The sequence below is a fragment of the Anarrhichthys ocellatus genome, unplaced genomic scaffold (assembly GCF_004355925.1).
Source record: "Anarrhichthys ocellatus isolate YVR2014 unplaced genomic scaffold, GSC_Weel_1.0 scaffold183, whole genome shotgun sequence".
NCBI lineage: Eukaryota > Metazoa > Chordata > Actinopteri > Perciformes > Anarhichadidae > Anarrhichthys > Anarrhichthys ocellatus.
The window spans coordinates 198,410-219,037 of NW_022280213.1; the positions used below are offsets into that span (position 1 = coordinate 198,410).

Here is a 20,628-nt window from a genome sequence, read left to right on the forward strand (position 1 = left end):
AGGATTATTTTGGTTGTAATTTTTTTCCAATTTCGTTAATTGGAAAATACCGATGCTCTATTTTATTACTGATTATTTAGAGGTTCTTCATGATGTGAAACAACCAAAAGGGTTCAAACTCAGAGAACTTCTGTGAGCCTTTTAAAAGAGCCTTTAAGAAGCATTCAGCACCGAATGTGACTTAAGATCTGACCTGAGAGCAGCGGAGAACAACCTGGAGGACACAGAGCTTCATCTTCACCTGCGGAGCCAGAGGGAAACACTCCCACATTTATTATGTTACTTTACATTGTACATGATCAATCCTTCCATACACAGACGTCATGTTCCAGACTGTCCACAAGATGGCAGCACAGCATTCCTTTAAATTCTAGATATATATTATTGTTCAAAGGCTTCAAACTCTCTTCTCTTCTATTTTTATTTCTACTTCAGAGAATTAAATTCTGCAAAATATGAAGAGAAGAGGTCAAATAAAAACATAAAATCTGATCACCACATGCTGGAAAACAAAAATACAACGTGATATAAACATGAGATGTTACAAAAACAGCATCCTGAAACAACATTTATTATTACTTATTAATGAGTTGCTTCTGATTAACCACAGAATGCATTGCTCCTCGTCCTCCGCAGTAAATGTATCTTCCAACGAGACAAAACTTCCAGTTTACAGTTAAACTTAAATATCTTCTGCAGTCGAGTCCAAACACTTAAAACATTGATTAAACGTTTCAGAGGTTCGTCCCTCATCCCTCTAAAGACGAACATTTCCCGTCGTCGTAACAACCATCACAATCTGTTCAATAACAGCTCAATAATTATTACAATCGTGATTACAATATTTTAAAGTTTTGGCAATTTTTTAACTTTTAGGAGGTTTGTAGGAGATGAAAGTGGATTTGCTTGTGTGATCCAGTGGCTGCTTCTGAAAGTCACTCCTTCGTTCCCTCGTCCACTACTTCCTTCATAACAGACACTTGTTAACTCTCTAGTTAACTTTAGTTTATTCTTTACATTTGTGGGCTAATTAACGGCAGACTCATCATTCTGTCTTAAAGAGGCGACGCATGAAACATGTTCTCACGTATTAACCAATAACGCATCAAACATGCCTTCAGTGCCATCAAATGTGACGCAGTGCTTTGTTAGCAGCAAAACCCTTCCTTGTTTGTTGCATTGTGGGTATTTTTGAGTGTTACATAAAGAAGTCTGTGCTGAGACGTTTAAATAAACATTCTCCAGATTCTAAAACGTGAAGCTTTACTACTTTAGAAGTCGAGCATCTTTGTGTTTGAGGCTATATTTGTGAAAAAAGAAACGAGGACTTTTTAAGAGTTCATCTGGGCTGGCTGACATTTCTTATGACGTCTTAAAGAATGTAAGATTGATCCATTAATCAGAAAAAAAAATTAAAAAAAATTTGACAAAGTCGATCATAATCGCTTGTTGCAGCCTTAACATTCGGACACTCGTACACAGGAAGCAGAGAATTTAGATTTTAGCCTCCAACAGTGAACGGGAGGAAAAGGATCAACTGGTTTCACCAAAGTGACAAAAAGCACTTTGAATTCGTGCTGAAAGTTGGAGTGTGAGAGACAAAGAAGGAGCTCGAGTCTCTGAAAACAACCTGAAGCGAGAATCCAAACCATCTGGAGCTTCAAGTGTGAAGAAGAAAAACCGTAAAAGACTAATTGCACAGATGGCGGGACCCAGGAGACCGTGAGAGGAGAGAAAGAACAAGATGGTGCAGACAGACGCAGAAAAGACAGGAAATAGAACTCCAGTGTTAAAGTAGTGCATCCACCCGTACAGAACATTCTCCAGCATATTATAAAAAACAATAAAAAGTCTGATTATAGCGCCGCATCACGTTCCCTCAGAGGTAGCAGTGGACATGATTCATGTTCTTCATAATTTGTTTTGGTAAAAGTTAAAAAAGAAACTAACCGACAACTGGAAAGTCTGCTCAGCTCGAGTTACGAGAAACAGAATAGTGTTTTTAGAGAAGAAGTCTCCAAACGTATAAAGTGTCTGCTGAGGAAACATAAACACGTTTCATGTTCTTTAAATAACTTACAGGACGAGACGTCTAGTTTTCTACTTTGTGCCGTTTGTGTTTCTACCGTCAGGACGGGACATTCTGGATTCACATCCCCTGTGTGTGTGTGTGTGTGTGTGTGTGTGTGTGTGGATTCTAGCATATGAATCCTGAAGCACAGCTGTCGTCTGACGGTGATGAGACAGGAGAGCTCTTCTCAGGCAGCGTTCACAGAAACACATTAGTTCTGTCAGAAGAAGAGATGGAAACAGGATTAAAGCGTCTCGTTCTCTTTGAGGGAGCCTCAGCTGAACGTCACGTTACTGAAGACTAGAGGATTGAAAAGACGATGCTGATTTTAGAGTAGAACGGTTGTGCGGGGGAGTGGAGAAGAGTTTGGCTGTGACGTTAACGCAGAGAACTGTTCGCTAATGTATTCAAAGTGTATTAATATTGAATACCTCGTGTCCAAACTGCACCAAATTCATCAAAGCAGCCGAGCAAAAACACCCAGCGAGTGTGAAGAAGATCGGACGAGTGAACAACAAACAGACACAGATTCATAGTTAAAGGTACGGAGATTAAATAAATACGTTTCTCCTGGAAGACGTCGTTAGTGTCGCACTCGGCTGCTTGGAGGGAAAGTGACAGAAATTGTTGCGTAAGAAAAGGTGACCGAACCACAGCGGGAACGTCGGAACCGTCGGGTTTATGGGAGGAAAACGGGATTAATATCAAACAATGGATGATCTAAGACGAGCCGCCTTTAAAGAGGACATATTGAATAAACAGATGGCTCGCTCTCGATGCAGACGGTGAGAGAAACCAGAGAGCCGGAGCTCGTGAACATCACTGGTTTATAACAAACAGCTTCAGAGGGCTTGGAGGCTGAAGAACGTGTGAACGCTGCCTGAGACGCAGACACACCGTATAAATACTTCTTTACGTTGACATCAGTGTTCGTGTGGCTCGTTAGGAAGACTGTGACGGAGCGTCGCTGCAGAGTTGTGCTTCTCTCTCCTTCTCCTTCTTCTCCTTCTCGTCATCCAGGAAAAACAGCGGGAACATCCCCAGAATACAGCCGATGGTGACTCCGATGGCTTTGCCCTGCAGGAGGAGAAGAAGAACCGCATCATCATCGTTATGAGTTAAAACCCTTCACCTGTTCTCCTCTCAGACTGTAGAATTAAACTCATTTCTCAGCTGACAATCTCTTCCCTCTTCTCTGGTCTGTGGTGATGAGACTCCTCTACCGGCTGCAGACTTTCCTGTCTCTATTTCAGCCAACGTCCTAGTTTCGTGTCTAGCTTCATGGTTGAGGGCGAGCTGTTAATGGCACAAACAAACTAAACTTTGGGGACACTGCTTCGCTGGTTAAACTGCACATCACTCCCATCTCTCTCCTCTCTACTGTTAACATAATAAAACGCACAGAAATGCCTCAAAAGAAGAGTGAAATAATGAAAAGCTCACCATGTGAGAGCTGACTCTGGTCTGCCACATGTCCACCTGTTTGGCCGTCAGGTCCGGACCCTGCATCCCCAGTTTAGACGCCAGAGCCTCCACATAACCTGCAAGACTACAAACACACAGGTGTGCAGTTACATCTGATATAACAATCATACTATATTAACAATCATTTACTGTAAAAATGCATTAAACAGCGACTGGAACTGGAACCGTTTAACTTAAAATAAATCAGATCCCTCAGAGAGCGTTTAAGAAGCTTCTTACCCGAGACCAGCCAAGTCTGACACCAGGTTCCCCCACGCCGCCGCTGCAAAACACAAAGAGGACTTTGATGAAACGCTCAAACACGCAGAACTACATTTTAAATGTTTAAAGTGGTTTTAGCGTCTTTAGATGAGAAACCTCAGGGGAACCTAAAGGATTTAACTAACGGATAGCAACATGAAACTTCTTCAGTTCATTACTGACAGTAAGACTAGTAGTGTTTGTATTACAAGTTTTGGTGAAATGTGCAAATGAGGCATTATGTAATGGTAACTTTTAGTGAATTTAGGAGAAATCTACAGATCAAAGGGACAAAGATGTAAAATAAACTCCTAAATGTGTATTTATGATGTTTTCTCTCCATTAGTCTGAAGGAAGACGTGTTCTAGAAGGTAAATAAACATAAATCTCTCAAGTGATCAGTGCAGGAAAACTACATTGGTGCTTCAATCGTCTCCTCTTAAGGTCCAAGTAGAACTTAAATTAGTACGTTTTGGAGGAAAATGTGAAATAATGTAGATCCACATCGCCGCTCTATTCAACGGCTTTTCACACCTTTAAAGTCTCTCCTGCAGACACGTTGTATGAACCAGTTTATTTAAAGCACGCCGTCACTTTCAGAAATATTTTGAGGAGCTAAGACGTCCAACATGAAGCAGATCAAACGTCTGATCAGGACGTCTCTCTTCAGGGGTTTTACGAGAAAAGTCACATGGGAGGAGACCCAGAAACTCCATCAGGCCTCGAGGAGCCTCAGGATCCCAAAGGATGCTTGAGGAAATGTGTCGAGACGAAGATGTCTGAGCCACTGCGTCCTGAACCCGGATAAGTGTCCGAAAAATAGAAGACGGCTGATTGAAGTTAAAATCTATAAATAAGTGTCTGTAATCCAGCTGAATCTGAACTTCTGACAGAACATCGTCTTTCAATCCGTGTCATTTTCCTCTAAGAGTGTCGACAACTTCTTCTGGGATGATGTTAATCTGACAGATTTAGAAGCTCACAGAACTCTCCCGACACCTTTCTACGCAAGTAGAAGAAGGTGAGCACCGTTACCCCCGTCTGAACAAGGAAATGTAAATGCATCTCGACCCCGGATTAGTGTCCCCAAATAGTTAAAATCTACAAATGAGTGTTTGCAATCTGTGTCGTCCCTCCAACGTGCCCCACTGAGGAAGACTTAAACTCACCCACACACAGAAGGAACAAGTGAATATATAAACTCTGCGGTGCCAATTGTCCCACATACATCTGTGTAAAAGCAGAGGAGTCTGAACAATAGATCAAAGCATTGAAACGAGCTGAGAGAAGGTGTGAGGGATTCTCAGATCAAAGGCACTTCAGAGTTCCTTCTCCTTCTGCCTGCATGGTTTTCACCGTCGGCAACAATCGGCTTCAGAACTTCTCCGGTTAATGAACGTCAGCGACGGTACGTTGGATGTTCACAGAGGGGAACCCGCTGGAAGCGTTGAAGAGAAATACTTTGTTCACGGCCATTAATAGCTGTAACAATAAAATAAGTAAATCAGTTACGAGCTCAGCATCCCTGCAGGCCGGATGACGAGGACACACACATGAAGCAGAGTCTGGATGGATGAAGACGTCACAGCTGGAGCCAAGTATCCATGGAAACAGAGTCATCTAGTGGTGAGGAAAGGAGAAGGAGACTCTCTGGCTCCTTCACGGGTCATCGCAGCGGAACAAAGTGAGGAAACGAGATGCCGGCAGCAGCAGCAGCGATGACAGCGAGGCCGTGATGCAAGAAGCTCCGACTGTTATTCAGGAACTCTGTACGACTGGTGGAAACACCGGAGATGTACGAGGAATATAAAATGTCTTCCAGGAGACGGCTGGTGGAAGAGGAGGCAGATCTATAGAACCAAGGCATCATTCACTGGTTCACAAGAACACAAAGAAAGTTCTAGGAGAAACACCGGCCCGGTGACGAGGTGTTTCTATAGAGGACACCGTCATGCCCTCGTTCGGAGGAAGTATTAAGATCACTCTTTCAGGAAAAGTGTGTATTTCTGTCCATGAATTTAGATTTGATCTTAATAAATCATCATGTTTGGTTTATACCATTATGACAATAAATGATGAGGTAATGATGTATTTTTGGTGGCCAACCAGGAAGTTAGCATCGCACTGGTTTCCTTTAACGAAAAGCCGTTAAGATATTTTAATTGGATTTTGAATTATTGCAGAAAATAATCTCAAATGTTTACGATCCTTTAATTCAGAGCACTAACCCGTTTTATAAGACACATAAAAGCTTCAGAATTCATGAGGTATTGAAAATGTTTTATGTGAAAACCTCTTTAGTCTGTGCTCACAAGCTTCTAATCGCTCACGGACTTATTTCCAAGAAGCTTGTGAGCACATCGCTGCTGAACACACGATATGAAATGCTGCCGTTTGTGATTGTTTGAGTAGAAACTCACTTTAACTAAAAGTCATTAAAGAAATCTCTGGAAGCGTCTTCTCCTAACCCAAAAGATAAGCAGTTTAAATGATGTAAAAACAGACCGAAGCAGCATTTTCTCACATTAAGGAGAATAAAACCAGAGAAAGTCAAATCTAAACACCTGATGAGTCATTGCAGCGTGAGCCGTTAGATGTTCTGTGTGTGAAGTGAGACAATTAGCATGTTGCTGCTGCTCAGAGGATTCAAGTGGAAACCACTATAGCCGTTACATCAACTAGCCTCTGACACGGTATTAACACACATTATATGTACATATATGTACATATATTCATATTCAATCCACCAGAGGACGTTCTTACCGGCCATGGTGGAGATCCCCAGAGTGACTCCGATAGAGAGTTCAATCTGAGTTCCCTGGAGAACAGAAGACAACGAGGTGAGACATCATCACAGGAACACAGAAGAGAAACTGAAGTGTGTGTGATTTATGTTTGACTGCAGTAAAATGCAGCTTCATCCCCGTGAGATTAGAGTCACTCACTGCTGCGATCATGATGGCATTATCCAGGAACCCGAAGCCAACGAAGGGGACGGCGTTGTGGAACAAGACTGAAGACAAACGGGGAGAAATAAAAGACCGTCAGAGGACGGATCAACACATTCACACTGATTCACGTCTAACTCTGACGTTAGCGTCGGTGAACCGCAGCGAGCAAGTTCATAAAACGTGTTATTGTTTAAAATGTTGTGACATAAATACTGTGAAAGTATCAAAACTAGGGCCGAGCGAACAGAATACAGATCATTTTATATCTCAACTATATACACAATACACATATACATACATACATACACACACAGTATATATATATATATATATATTGTATATACACACACTACGATATTGTATGGTTTCTGATAATCAGAAAATGTTCAAGGATTCAATGACAGTTTATTGTTCTTATGCAACATATTGATGCACAACGAAGTACGACAAAACTAAAACAGTCGTGACTTCCTGTGGTGCATTTTCTGAATTAGCATCTTCTCTTCTCTCTGAGCAACATGGCCGACATCTTAACATTAATAGTTATTATCTATTCTTATCTTTGTATGCTTTAGTGTTTGTACAATGTTGTGGCTCACTTGTGTTAAATACAACAGATGGGATAACACAGTATAATATACAGTATACAGTATAATGTATATAATACTGTATTTCTATATTCTATAGAAACTATCCAACATCTCTGATGTTCAGACTGTTGGAAGATAAACGAGTTGATTACAGTGTGGTCAGTAAACACACCAGCAGCAGAACTGCTGACATGAAATAAATGCTGCCGGAGGAGTTTCAGGCTGTGATATCTGCAATAACATACAGAAGATCTGTGTCTGTGAGTCAGATTTAATCTCTCACTGTATCGGATCTGGTCTGAAGTCAGCGGCGAAGGCTCCAGAGTCTCTGAGGAGAAGAAGAAACATCAAAAGCATCAAAAGCACATCAGAGGTTTGCTCATTAAATGCTGAGCTTCGACTTAAAGGAGAACTCATCACAGTCATCTTCAACAAACCACCACGTTTAAAGTTCCTTCAACATCAGATTAGATGTGTCGTTTCTGTTCTGACCTTTAACTATGGCGTCCTCATTATACCAATCAATGCTTTTAAATATCAGAAGAACTCATGACAGTTACACCACCGAAGACATCGTATGTGTCGGACAAACACGATTCACTTTGTTCCACGAGACAAGAAGACATTTATTAAAAATGAGTTTCTATGGCTGGACTTTACGAGTCATAACCTGCCTTCTGGAGTTCTGACCAAAACTAGATTTAAAAAGTGCTGATCTGTGTGAAATGAAGGACGGGAGGAGCTTCATGCGTCTGCGTTACATTAAAGATATTCAGTCATTTCACATCCGGAGGAGACACCGAGCTGCCTCTGCAAAAGTGAGTGCATTGTGGGACACGGGGAGAGAGCAACTACAGGAATAGGTCGAGTCCATCGCTCTGTGACCTTCATGTGTGTCTCTGCCAACAGAGAGATGTCAAGAGCCCAGGAATAACATCTGTGTGTGTGTGTGTGTGTGTGTGTGTGTGTGTCATCTTTCAAACATACGTGGTGAAAAGGTCAGGCTCTATTTCAGGATGCAGGAGTCTAAGACGAGAATATCTCCTGTTTTTATTGATCACTGAGCACCTGTTCTCTTTTTACTACTTCACGTAACAGAAATAATATTTATAAAGGCCGAGTGCACTCGCTCCAACAAAACCACCACCAGTGGAAAACGTACATATTTTGACACAAAGAAGCAAAATGGCGGCATGGTGTCGTAGGTTAATACGGATATGAACGGCTTCATGTAAACAGGAATATTAGCCATGTGTCTTTTTCACAATAAGAACTAAAAACTGAATATTTGGTGTAAACGTAGTTCAATGAAGTCAAATGAAATCCTGTGAAATGAAAGAAGGAATTCTTTCCTCTCCATCCAGGAGTTTCATCATCAGCGTCACAGCCTCAGAGTGGCTGCTGACTTCCTCTTGTAAAAAGAAGAATATTCATTTCAAAATGCGCTGCTGAGAATATATGAATATATAAGCGGGCCACACGCGGTGGGAGTGACCCATTTCCACCCGCTCTGATATTTGGGCTTCCTAATGACTGCAGTGTGAGCACAAACACTGAGACTCCTGGGAAAAGGTGTCCAGAAATACGCCCGACTGACGCTCAGATTATCAGAGCACACCCTGCCAGAGGAGGCAGATCTGGAGTCAGATGAGTAAACGCAGACGAGTCAGAGAATATCTCATAAAGTCCAACACAGCTCGTATGTCAGTGTGTGATTAAACGCTTCGTGTGTGTGTGTGTGTGTGTGTGTGTTTGTATAAATATAATTAGACATCAGCAGATGCTGTGTGATCCGTCTGTTGCCAGATTAACAGAGTGGAACCGCTTCCTGCAACACTAAACTACACAACTACACACCCGAGGACGCACGCCAACAACACGTCAGAGTTTGAGGCTTTACATGAGATTATAAAGAGAATAAATAAATCAAATAAATCAGCACTAAAGCGGATGATATCTCACCATGAAACCAATCTGCATTCAGCCATCACACCGTTGTAGTCTGTGAGCATCTGTCCTGATTTATTACTGAAGGATTTGAGCACTAAATACATTCAAATGTGGGGAACGTGACATTTATTTTGACATTTTGAACATCTTTTGTGTTTTGTGGAAAATGTAAAAACGGATCCACTGAACCTCAACTGTCCTGGTGCTTCTCTATCGATCCTTTGGCTTCACGTCTTCTTCATATTAAAAACTGTGGAACACAAACTGTGTCACTGTCGGCACCTTGAGCTCTAACACACGTCACTGCCTCCTAGTTGGTGTTCATCACACTCCAGACCTCCAGACCTCCAGACCTCCGGTCCTTCAGACCTCCAGACCTCCGGTCCTTCAGAGTGATGAATGTTGACACTGGATTAAATCCCTCACTGTGATGAGAGCGGTGCTCTGAAAACAACGGTAGAGTTGTGATGGATGACGCATTTGTGAATATGAAGTTTTACATCATGAAACAAACTATCCAGTCCATACGTTGGATTATTGCCACCAAACTGTCCTATGTAATCAAATTAATAAACATTATCTGGCCAAAAGTATGAGGACAACCGAGTATTGCATCCATACACAACTACTGATCGTTCTAATACATTACCATTCATTTGCTGCTATAAACAGCCGACTAAGACTATTATAGCTTCAGGGAGCTTCATGTTGAAACAGGAAAGGAGCCGAACTCACAACCTCACCTCAGTGAGTCAGCGACTTGCCAAAAGTCGGTTTAGATTATAGAGAAGTTATCCTGCAACAGCAGTCGCAACATCATCGGTCCACAGAAGTATGGCCGCCGCTGTTCTACAACACATAGCTGCAGCAGAGTTTGAAGCAAACTAGTCTTCATTGTTTTTGGAGGTCTTTGTGTGCACATACTTGTTGTTCATGTACTTGTATAACTATGAATATATATTATTACATACATAGTATGATGTTTGTGTTGTAGTTGCTGTAGGTTAGAATTCCTGCTGCCAGAACAGCTTCTAGCTCATATTTCAATATATTGCACAACAAATATGAAATTATTAATCATATCTCCAGTAGAGAGATCGCTCTCTCTCTCTTCATTCACATCAGTGTGTTTGCACAGCCGGGTGGGGGGGGGGTTGCAATGCAACGCCATCTGGTGAGATGCAGCATCAGAGTTGTAAAAACCTCTGAGCTGTGATGTCATAGATCCCTAACTTTACAAACACACATCACTAACCCTCTAAAGCTCACTCTCTCTCTTTTCTCTCATTCTGCACATCCATTTAAAACATTTATGAAGAGCATAAATCAATGAGGAAAATATGGGTTACATTAAAACCCTTTCTAGACCCTCACATGTACTTCCTTAAGGAACTGAAACTGCTAAATGCGACAGTAGAAAGGTTGACAGCTCGTGTGAAGAGCTGCTGACACAAACTGCAGTTTGTCTCAAACAAGTGAAATACATCATTTGTGCCTCTGCGGGTTATTTTTTCCTTCGTCGACCCTTTTGTTATTTTAAAGACCGGGAGCTTTAAACTCTACTTCAGACCTGTGTAGAACGCTGACACTTCCATTCCTTTGGAGGCTCCACTTGGGGAGGAAACAGCACAAAAGACATCACAGCTGTAGGACGGCAGGAGTCAACAAAAGGACACGGAGCGGAGACGCTGCCAGGAGTTTAAGCTGGTGACTATAATGTAACAGACATTCTGATTTGGGTTCTGTGCTTCAAACATAAAGACAGAAACCTCAGGATTCACAGGCTAACGTGAGAGGACAACACATCTCTGCAGACATCAACGGTTTTTCAATACATTGATCGGTGGTTTCTATAAAGACCGATCCGTGCTCGTCTCCCTCTTCACCTGTTCATATATAGAACGGTCAGCTCTGCGATGCATGACTCAGCACTTTTCTGAAAGTGATGATGCGCCGCCGTTCGACCTGCCGGGCTCTGATTGAACAGCTCAAGCTCTGAAGCGAAGCCCTCGTTTAGGTGCCAATCAAACGACACAAAGTGCTGCCGAGCGCCTCAAACCACTTCTTCAACAGATTGAAACCACTCGATGAGATGGACGAGTTCCTGAGGTGTGACGACTGAGAGCACTCATGTTTCTGTGGGTGGCAGCAGTATTTACTATGCTGTATAAATGGAGGACACGCAGAGAAGTGCTTTATGTCGGGGTTTGACATTTTGACCAATTCAAAGAATCTGAATTCATCATCATCCTTCATCAGGTTCGTCTCTCTCTTTCTAGCCTCATGTTTTCATCCATCGGACACCTGCAGCTCTTTGTTGAGAATACTGAGCAGCAAGTCAATCCCCGTTTACTTCACACAGCTCTGAACTTCTATCTACTGGATTTATGAGCAAACTATTCCCACTGATGAATGCCCCGCAGATCTGTACTAGTTATCTGAATTAACGTCAGGCGTCTGTTAGTGTCACTGGTGCAGAATGTTCTCTGCATAGAGATCAGACCTGAAAGAGGAAACCTTCTCCAGCCCTCAGAATGATTGTTATACCTGCACAGGAGCCAAGAGGGAAACAGCTAGAAAGTGATTTAGTTTTGTTGTGATATGAAATGAAAGCTCACGCATCAGTTTAGTCTTGGTCTGAACTACAGCACTGCACGCTCACTTTAAGGGGTTTGGGCCTTTATATCTTTTAAAGATAGTTGAACTTGTGACGGGAGAGTAAACTGTTGTAGAGAATACCCTGTACTATATTCACTTATATTAACACACTGCACATCTTACACATTCAAAAGGTACATTTATATTTTTAATACAGTGCTGAAGGGAAGATGTATTTATGTAGAACAGGAAGTTAACACCACACATGGTTCCCTGCACAAAACGTCAAAGGGATTCTTAAATTGGATTATTGCAGATAATAATGCCGTTAATGATGGTTACACGTTTTGTTCCAACACCAATTTTATGATTTATTAAAGCGTGAATACAATCAGCAGAAGTAAGAAGCTAACGTTCAAAACGGAACCGGAAGTGTATAAATTGCGGACTCATTCCCTGGTTTAAATAAGAGAAAAGTATGCAGATTCTGGACCCAGAAGTACTTTACGTAACAGTTTCATTGCTGACGCAAAAACACTTTGTCTAAAAGATAAAAAGGTTGAAGTGCACACAGTCTAAGAGCTAACGTTTAACCTGCAGTGTGGACTACATGCGGCTTCACTGGGTGTGTCTCAGGTGGTTCATTATGAGCTGTAGTGAAGTGTTGAAGGTGATCCGCACCATTACAAACAGCAGCACTGAGTAACAGGAGCAAGAATGTCACCTCACAACGTCCCGTCCTTCTTGATGTGATGCTGAAATGTTGAGCCACAGCATCTTAAATTAAAATAAAATACATTTAATCTCATTTTAATTTGGATGAGTTTACTTAGTGTGCAACAGTCTGCCCAATGTTTAGTCACACTGAACCTTTAATGAGCAACTGGTCCTTTAAACTTTCAGGTCATTCATTCATTATATTTAAAAAAACAACACTAGCAGAGCTGGGTTTCAATGTCCTTTCTTTTTTATTAGCAAAGAGCAATTTAGAAATCATTTAGTGTTGTAGAAATCTCATTTCCAGTCGGCATTGACCTTTGTTTTTGTCAAAAATATTGCAAACATTTCCTGCAGCAGCTCTGTTCAGCTGTAACTGAAGGATTTGAGCTGCGTTCTGGTTCATTTTCTTTCTGAAATACTATAAATCCCAGACTTAATACAGTATTTATATGCCCATTAAACTTTGTCTGAAAATCAATATTTAGAGTCACAGATCCTATTCAGCTGCTGCAGAAACGTCTGCTGATGTGGGGAAGCACTATTTGAGTTAAATAAATATATGTGTGGTCGGCCACGTTTTCAATCTCACTAATCATGACAAACTGCCTGATTTAGGTCATTGATCTACAAGAGCGAGGAGGAATTTTCACCCAGCATGCTTTGCTTTACAGAGTCTGTGTGCAACAGTGGAATATAATATTAGGTTCTGTTTTCTTTAACGTATAATTACCTGAAAATAGGAATTTGTCGTTGTTTCTTCGTTACCTTAGAACGAGTTGTTTTTAATCTACGTACGGAGCGGCCCGCCATGTTTCTACGGTAGCCCAGAACAGACATTTACTTTTTCACGTCGGCCATCGACATACTTGTGACATGGAGAAGTTTCAGTTGGCTGCAATCTGCAACCTCACCAATAGATGCCGCCAAACCCTGCACACTGCACCTTGAAGATGCCATACATTGGAGAACCAATGTAACCGTAAACAGGTAAATGGATACCAACTAATATAGGCTATGCATTACCCCCAAAATAGCTCATGAAATAAGGGAATATTAGTCTCACATCATGCATTATGAATCAATCACACACACACACCAAGAGCATAATCGATTATGAGATATTGCTTCAAATAGACTCAACGATCAGTGAACCAATCGGCATATTGTTGGAATTCTGCTTCCAACAATCGGCCCTCAAAGTCCTGATCGGAGCACCCGGAGCTGCGATTTATTTGATTGTTGCACATTTTGTAGTCATTTTTGTTTCAATAAAAAAGGAAAATCCTCATCTCTCGTTAGACAGTAAAGTTACAATAGAAGTAAATAACGGCCACAAGTTTGAGGAAAGATTGACAGCTTGTGTTTGAAGTTTGAATATTCTTCAGTATTGCTTTGAAGACCCAGAAAAGGTATTCAGGACAGCCTCACATATGATGAGTATCACAGAAACAAGTATATATGGTGTTTATACTGAATATAAACGTTTATATTTATATGTATTCCCTTCTTTAGGGTGGGGGTGTTGGTGTAATTAGTTGCACAGAACTGATTCAGGTTCCTTATGCACAGAGAGGTTTGTGTTGCCAACTGGCCTCACGAAACTCGATAAAAAAAAGAAAAAAAAGAAATCACTTTAAATCACAGCTTCAAAGAGCTGTTGTTCCAGCCAAAAGTTCCTCAATACTGAACATCAGTGTTTCCTCTTCTTAGAAGCCACTTCTGAGCTGATTACACTGTTACCGGAGGGAAAACAAAGTGACTGAATGTTCTCTTTTTTTAATGTTTATAGGGGTAAAAATAAAACATGGACGACCCTAAAGTCACATTAAGATATAGTTCTATACATCGTAGATATCGACGCATTGGCTAAAATACATTGTAGGGTTTTAACAGGCTCATCTTTGTGTGGATGAACCAATGACTGGAGTCCCGAGTCTACTCTCCTCTTCACTAGTCTCCTCATGACAACAGCATCGATCGCCAAATCAATCATACGAAAAGCCAGCCGATCTCTGGAGCACCGTGAGTGAGATCAACGTATTAGCATTAACATTTCACACAAATGACTAAAGAAACAAGAGTTCATAGACAGTTAATGTCACGAACTCAATGTTAAACCAGCCTCTTCTCAGGTATATTCTGTTTTAAATGAAGTCTTGTCAAATCGTGTGTTAAAAATCAGTTAGTTTGGTAAACACAAATACACTTAGCAGTCCGAGGTAGAAAATAAAACAATATCAATCCTTCAAAATATGCCCACGAAATCTGCTCCAATACTAATACTTTGGATCAGCTCTGGACATGTTTCGTACGACTAAATCAATACCCGATTATTGGAGGTGACACCAGCATAGATATCTGTGAGTCGACTCGTCTTAGTCCACTAATCGTTGTTTTGGTTTTAGTCGACCGAGATTCGTTTAGTTGTGTTTTTTATGCTATTTGCATGATTCTCTGCAGAGAAACTAAGTTTTATTAAATCAACTGATTGATTAGTCGACAGAATCGTACGAGTGTTAGTCAATTAGGAATGTCTTTAGTCGAAAACAATCCTATTTGCGAGTTTTAAAAATAAAATCTCCTATTTCTTTACATAAACACAATAGATAAGGGTTTCTTATGTTTGAGGGAGATTTAAAAACACTGTTTCTAAACCACCGCAAACATGCCTTCAGATTTTTTGCACAGCAATTCCTCACAAAAACAATGAGCCCATAACATTTAGGAATGTCACCATTCCAGTGAAACACTGACTGAAACACAATATTTATGTTAAGTTACACCTGTCAACCACATCTGCTGCACAGAGGCCTGTAGTCTCAGCTAAAGGTAATGTTCTCTATCTTTACATTCACTGGGAGCCTCTTAGGAGCGTCTCTAAATGTTTGAAATGGAGATGTCGTGTTTTAATGAGCCAGCAGCTCGGCTCACTGTCACACCAACTCACTGGAAACGCTTCAGATTCTCTCATTGTTCTTTTAGCTCATTAGTGGTAAAAGTAAAGATGGGGGGGGGGGGGGGGTACAGTAGCTTATTAGAGAAGACTCTCAGCGTCATTCCTGCACCGACTGGGTCGTCTAGTTAATATGGTCGACTCTCCACTGTCCCACTTAAAAATACACCAAATAGTCTGAGCTCAGACATAAATATGACTGACTGACTTTTACACAGAAGAAGCAGAGTTACTGTGAGGAGTCAGGTAAAGGCAGGAAAATCGGAGAAAGTGGCGGCATGAGCAAGAAGTTAACACCAAGAAGTTCACAGTAATTTAAGTCGGGACTACTTTTCAAGGAACTAAAAAGGTTCCTTTAGCCCGTGACATTGAGACTGGAGCTTAGTTTATAATTGCTGTATAACTACAGCTGTAGTAAACCAGCCGATGTGTGTCTTGCTAGAAACAGTGAATACACCTTGATGAAATCCATGGAGCTCCTCCGGATGATGTTATGAACCCAGACATGAAGGCGTTTAGTTTCCTGTGATATCTGGGACTTCCACAACAAGTACTAAGCAGAAATAGAGGCTATTTCTTCCATGGTTGATGGCGAAAATAAATGGCTTGAGTTCATAACTGCTTCCAGGGCGATAAGCCACGCCCTCTCTCCGGCACGTCTAAAGCAAATAACCACAAATGGTCCGCCGTGAGTAACGTTTATTAAGAATAGTTTCAGGCTCTAAAAGTAGCAACAAAAACTAAATCTCCATGATATAATAATACATCTGCCTCTTAAGTAGTACTCGTACAGAAAAGAAAATGTTTTGCTCGCCGAGTCAAAATTTCCAATCCCGGACGATGTTTAGGGATCATGAGAGAGGATGAGAATAATAAATGAATCTGCGACGCATCGCTGGAATACAGACGAGGAATTAGTTGTTTGGGTGGAACTCTCTGGAGGGGAACTCAAAGCTCTTTGCTGCCACTGTTTCTACGGGATAAAATAAAAACATCAACACATTCGTGTGACCTATAAAACTTTGCGAGGGCTCAAAGAATGGACACTCACTGGGATCATCATAATCATTACCCACAGCAGCTTAACATTGAGCCTCACAACCCAGAGCCATAACATGATACACTTCTGTCCTTTCATCCTCAGATTAGTACTGGGGAATGTTTCTGTTTTGAGAGGATACTTGTCCTTTAAGAATAAAAGATGTCCACTCTTCAAAATCTTCCATACCTGTAGAGAAACTTGAGGAAGCCACATTCCTTCTTACACAACAGTCGCTCGAACAAAATGTTTGGGTGTGGATCCACAGCCGGGTCTCAGGCTCTCTTTCTTCATTTTGCTTGAACCTACAGGTTATGCAATGCTGCATATACATTTCCTAATCCCTTGTACTGTATTAATAGATGAACAAAAATGCTGTTGCGTGGTAGGCGGATAGATTAGCAGCCAGAAAAGAGAAACAAACAACATAAATCAGCAGTTTGTGTGCAGAGTGCCAATAACGGAAAACTATAAATCTATTACGAAGGCGTTTCCTGAATTTTGGAGGCCTTTTGCACAAATGTGGAGGGTCCCATAAATGCTCTCCACTAGGCCGCATTAACCGCATAATATTTCGGGTGGCCGGTTACGGCTGCAAGGACCTCTCGTGGTTGCCGTCAACTTTTATTGCCTGTTTTTTAATACTTTTATACTGATAGGGCCCCGCAAGTCATAACACAGCTGAGTGCATCACCGAACCCCAGGCACTGCTCTGAGACCAAACACACACACAGTAGGGTACAGACCATAGACCGTCTATGGGGAAATGAGTTTACTCACTTTTAGTGTTTTGGATGGTGTGATTGGCTAACAGCTAACAGAACTAGCAGTACAAACACTGGCGAGTACACCGTCGCCATTGCCGAGTACATCGTCGCCACTGTAACTGTATTGTGACTAACTTCTCTATAAAATGGTAGACGAGGCACTTAGTAAACCTTTTGTGGTTTTGTAAACCTCCTTGCCACATCATTTAGTGATAAAACACTATTTACATGTCTGGGGCTCATACAAAGGAGGCCAATTCGCTTTTAAATGCTTTAAAAACAGGTCTTAAAAACCTTAATTTGAGTAAATATTTTGCAGCCAAATCAAATAGTTTACAGGATGTTCAGCCTTTGTGTCTTTATAATGCTTTTAATACTCAACTTCTTTCTTTACAGGTCTTGTACAGGGACAATATAATGTTGGACACACACCTGGTGGAGATCTGGACTCTACTGAGAGCACCTTTCATAGTTCAATCTACATTTTGTCTCCATGAGACTAAGATCTCTGTGACAAAGAGACGTCACTCCCTACTCAGATATGTGCACTCCTGATTCAGCAGCTGATTTTACTATTTTAGTCCTAAGATGAGTCACTCTGCTTGAAAAGGGGAAAAAATGCTTCAACATGAACCAAAACCAAACAGAAAATACCCTCTGATGACTCTCTCTCTCACACACACACACACACACTTTTATTTGGATCCAACCAAGAGAAACAATAGCGGCAGCGACCTGTCAATCACAGTAAGCCCCGCCCTAAAGCACCCCCTGCTTTATGGTCTGTTTGACTCTAAATGGACCATAATGTACTAAATGAACATCATGCTGTATTGAAGAAGACTTGAAACTAGAGATTGAGACCATAAACTCATGTTTACAATGTTTACTGAGGTAATAAATCAAGAGAGAAGTAGAGTCATTTTCTCATAGACTTCTATACAACCAGAGGAGTCGCCCCTGATGGTCAGTAGAGAGAATGCAGGCTATAGAAGGATGTTGTTGCGGTCTCTCCAGCTGCCATCGTTACCAAAGAGCCACATGTTTTACAGATTACTACACTTGTACCTGTCTCAGGTGTGGCTCACATGCCTTTGAGGGCCAACTATCATTCATTCAAAGACTCCACCCATTGACTCACACTCATTCAAGTGGAGATAAAGGACCCATCAGTTAAACACAAGCTGCTAAGGTGACAGATGTATACTAGCCATAGTTTGCACATCAATATCGGTCAATATGGGAAAATATCGGCGCATGTCTCGCGCCTGGGGATTTCTCATTCACATGTTGGGAGCTCGTTTAATAATTCTCACCTTGAACAATGGCTATGGACTCGAAACTCTGCAGCTCGTGCAGTAGACACGTCCTCTCCGTCGGCTGGAGGTGGTAAATAAAGTCTTTGGCTCTCATCGGAGAGTTCAGCGGCTCTCTCGGCTCGTTCCTCGCGCCGTGTGTTCCCATCTGTCGCCCATTTCCCGGCAGCCCCGGGAATATCACCGCAGCCGTTGATGGTGGCGGTTGCCTCAATCCCGACGGTAACTTCTGTCCAACCGGTCGGAGGACTCTCTGTAGGCAAATCTTGAGCATTATGGCGAAATAAATAAAGTACTACTAAAACCAGTTTATTATTAACGCTTCTCAGAGCTCCGCCGTCGTCTCAACCGTCGGCTCCCAGCAACAAACGGCTGGCACGCGAGCTTAGAAGTACTTTCTAGCTAGATTCGAGCTCGCGACGACTTTTAATGGCCGTTTCTCTAGAACTCGAGTTAACTTTCATGTACATGTCTTCTCCTTCGTCTCATGATCCATTGAGACTCAGCGGACAGGAGGAGTTAATGCACATGAAGTTCAAGCTAAAGCCGAACAAGAACTAAACAGCATCAAGCCGGAATTAAAAACACTGATTTCCGGCAGAAGCTTTTCAAAATAAGACGTGGTGCTTCCGGCCACACCTTTCATGTTAAATCCACTGGCAAAAAATATACATTATAAATAATGCCTTCACTACGAATTACGAAAATACTTACTGTTTTACTATATATATATATATCAAAATGATATATATAGTATATACAATAATTATACAATTAATAAACTATCATTTAAACATATATAATAAAAGGGCATAATGAGAAGTAGCATATATATATATATGTATATATATATATATATATATATACACCACTTCTCATATAAATTTACATTTCTGTTTCCAGTACAGTTTATTCATTTTGCAATTATTGTTCACCTTTCTATCACAAATATATATATGTAATATGTTATGTATGTTACATTTCATCCCTCTATATTAACTTCACATTTTTCCTGACTTGTTTTTCTTTTTATACATATTTAATGAGTGTCCTTGTCAGAAGCCTATAGATCAACAACTTTCATGGCCAGTAACTGCCTCTCTGTAATCGTAAATCGTTTATGTAACTTTTAACATAAAGTATCTGCAAACCAAATAGAATGTTTGTTATTTGTTTCCTTCAAATTACAGCAACTTCACTCTCGTCTGAATACATTACCGTCATCTCTGATTTACTTTGATGGCATCCAGTAATATTGTGTACATTGTTCAATAGTATTATGTATAATAACTGTGTAGAGGGGGCTTCTTGAAGGCCTCTCTTCATCTCCAGAATGAATTAAATACTGAAGTCCAGGACCAGTAGCACAGTAGCACCTTCACTTTGAAATGTCACCTAAATGTCAGTAAAATGTCCCATAAATGTCCCTTTCAGCGAGAGTAGTCTCCTCCTGCAGGTGAGACTTGTTTGATTCATACCGGTTCACCTTTCTCAGTCTTCATGGCCCTTCACACTGTGCCATGGCAGAGATCCGGGCAGGTTAATGGTGTGCCACACTGTGAGAAATGAGTCAAATAAAATCTGTCTCAGGGTCGTAAAATATCAATTATGAGGCACGTCAGATCGTGCAATGAATGTCTGGTGAATCACAGCGCTAGGGATCGAAAAACAAAAACAAATGAATAAACAAAACAACAAGCACAGACAGGTCACATGATCCATCGCTACCATTGTTATGTTTTTAAAAATGCAGCATCAAACATTCGCTCTGCTGCTGGAACCTTTCAAAATAAACTTGAGTAGTAGCAGCAATGAGGTTTTTGGTCTTTGGTGTCCAAATATAAATTATATATATATACATATATATATATATATACATATACATATACATATACATATATATATATACATATATATATATACATATACATATATATATATACATATA

General features: G+C 41.0%; 1 protein-coding gene across 1 annotated transcript; it reads right to left on the bottom strand.

Annotated features, from left to right (window-relative positions):
* Window positions 1-230: 230 nt before the first annotated feature.
* On the bottom strand, window positions 231-19,285 carry tmem65 (transmembrane protein 65). Its single transcript, XM_031878494.1, has 7 exons — window positions 18,681-19,285; window positions 7,621-7,665; window positions 6,742-6,809; window positions 6,560-6,614; window positions 3,776-3,818; window positions 3,515-3,620; window positions 231-3,148 (listed from the first exon to the last, which is right to left on the bottom strand). Exons 1-7 carry the CDS (start codon window positions 18,952-18,954, stop codon window positions 3,014-3,016), a joined length of 726 nt encoding a protein of 241 aa, XP_031734354.1. The 5' UTR covers window positions 18,955-19,285; the 3' UTR covers window positions 231-3,013.
* Window positions 19,286-20,628: the final 1,343 nt, after the last annotated feature.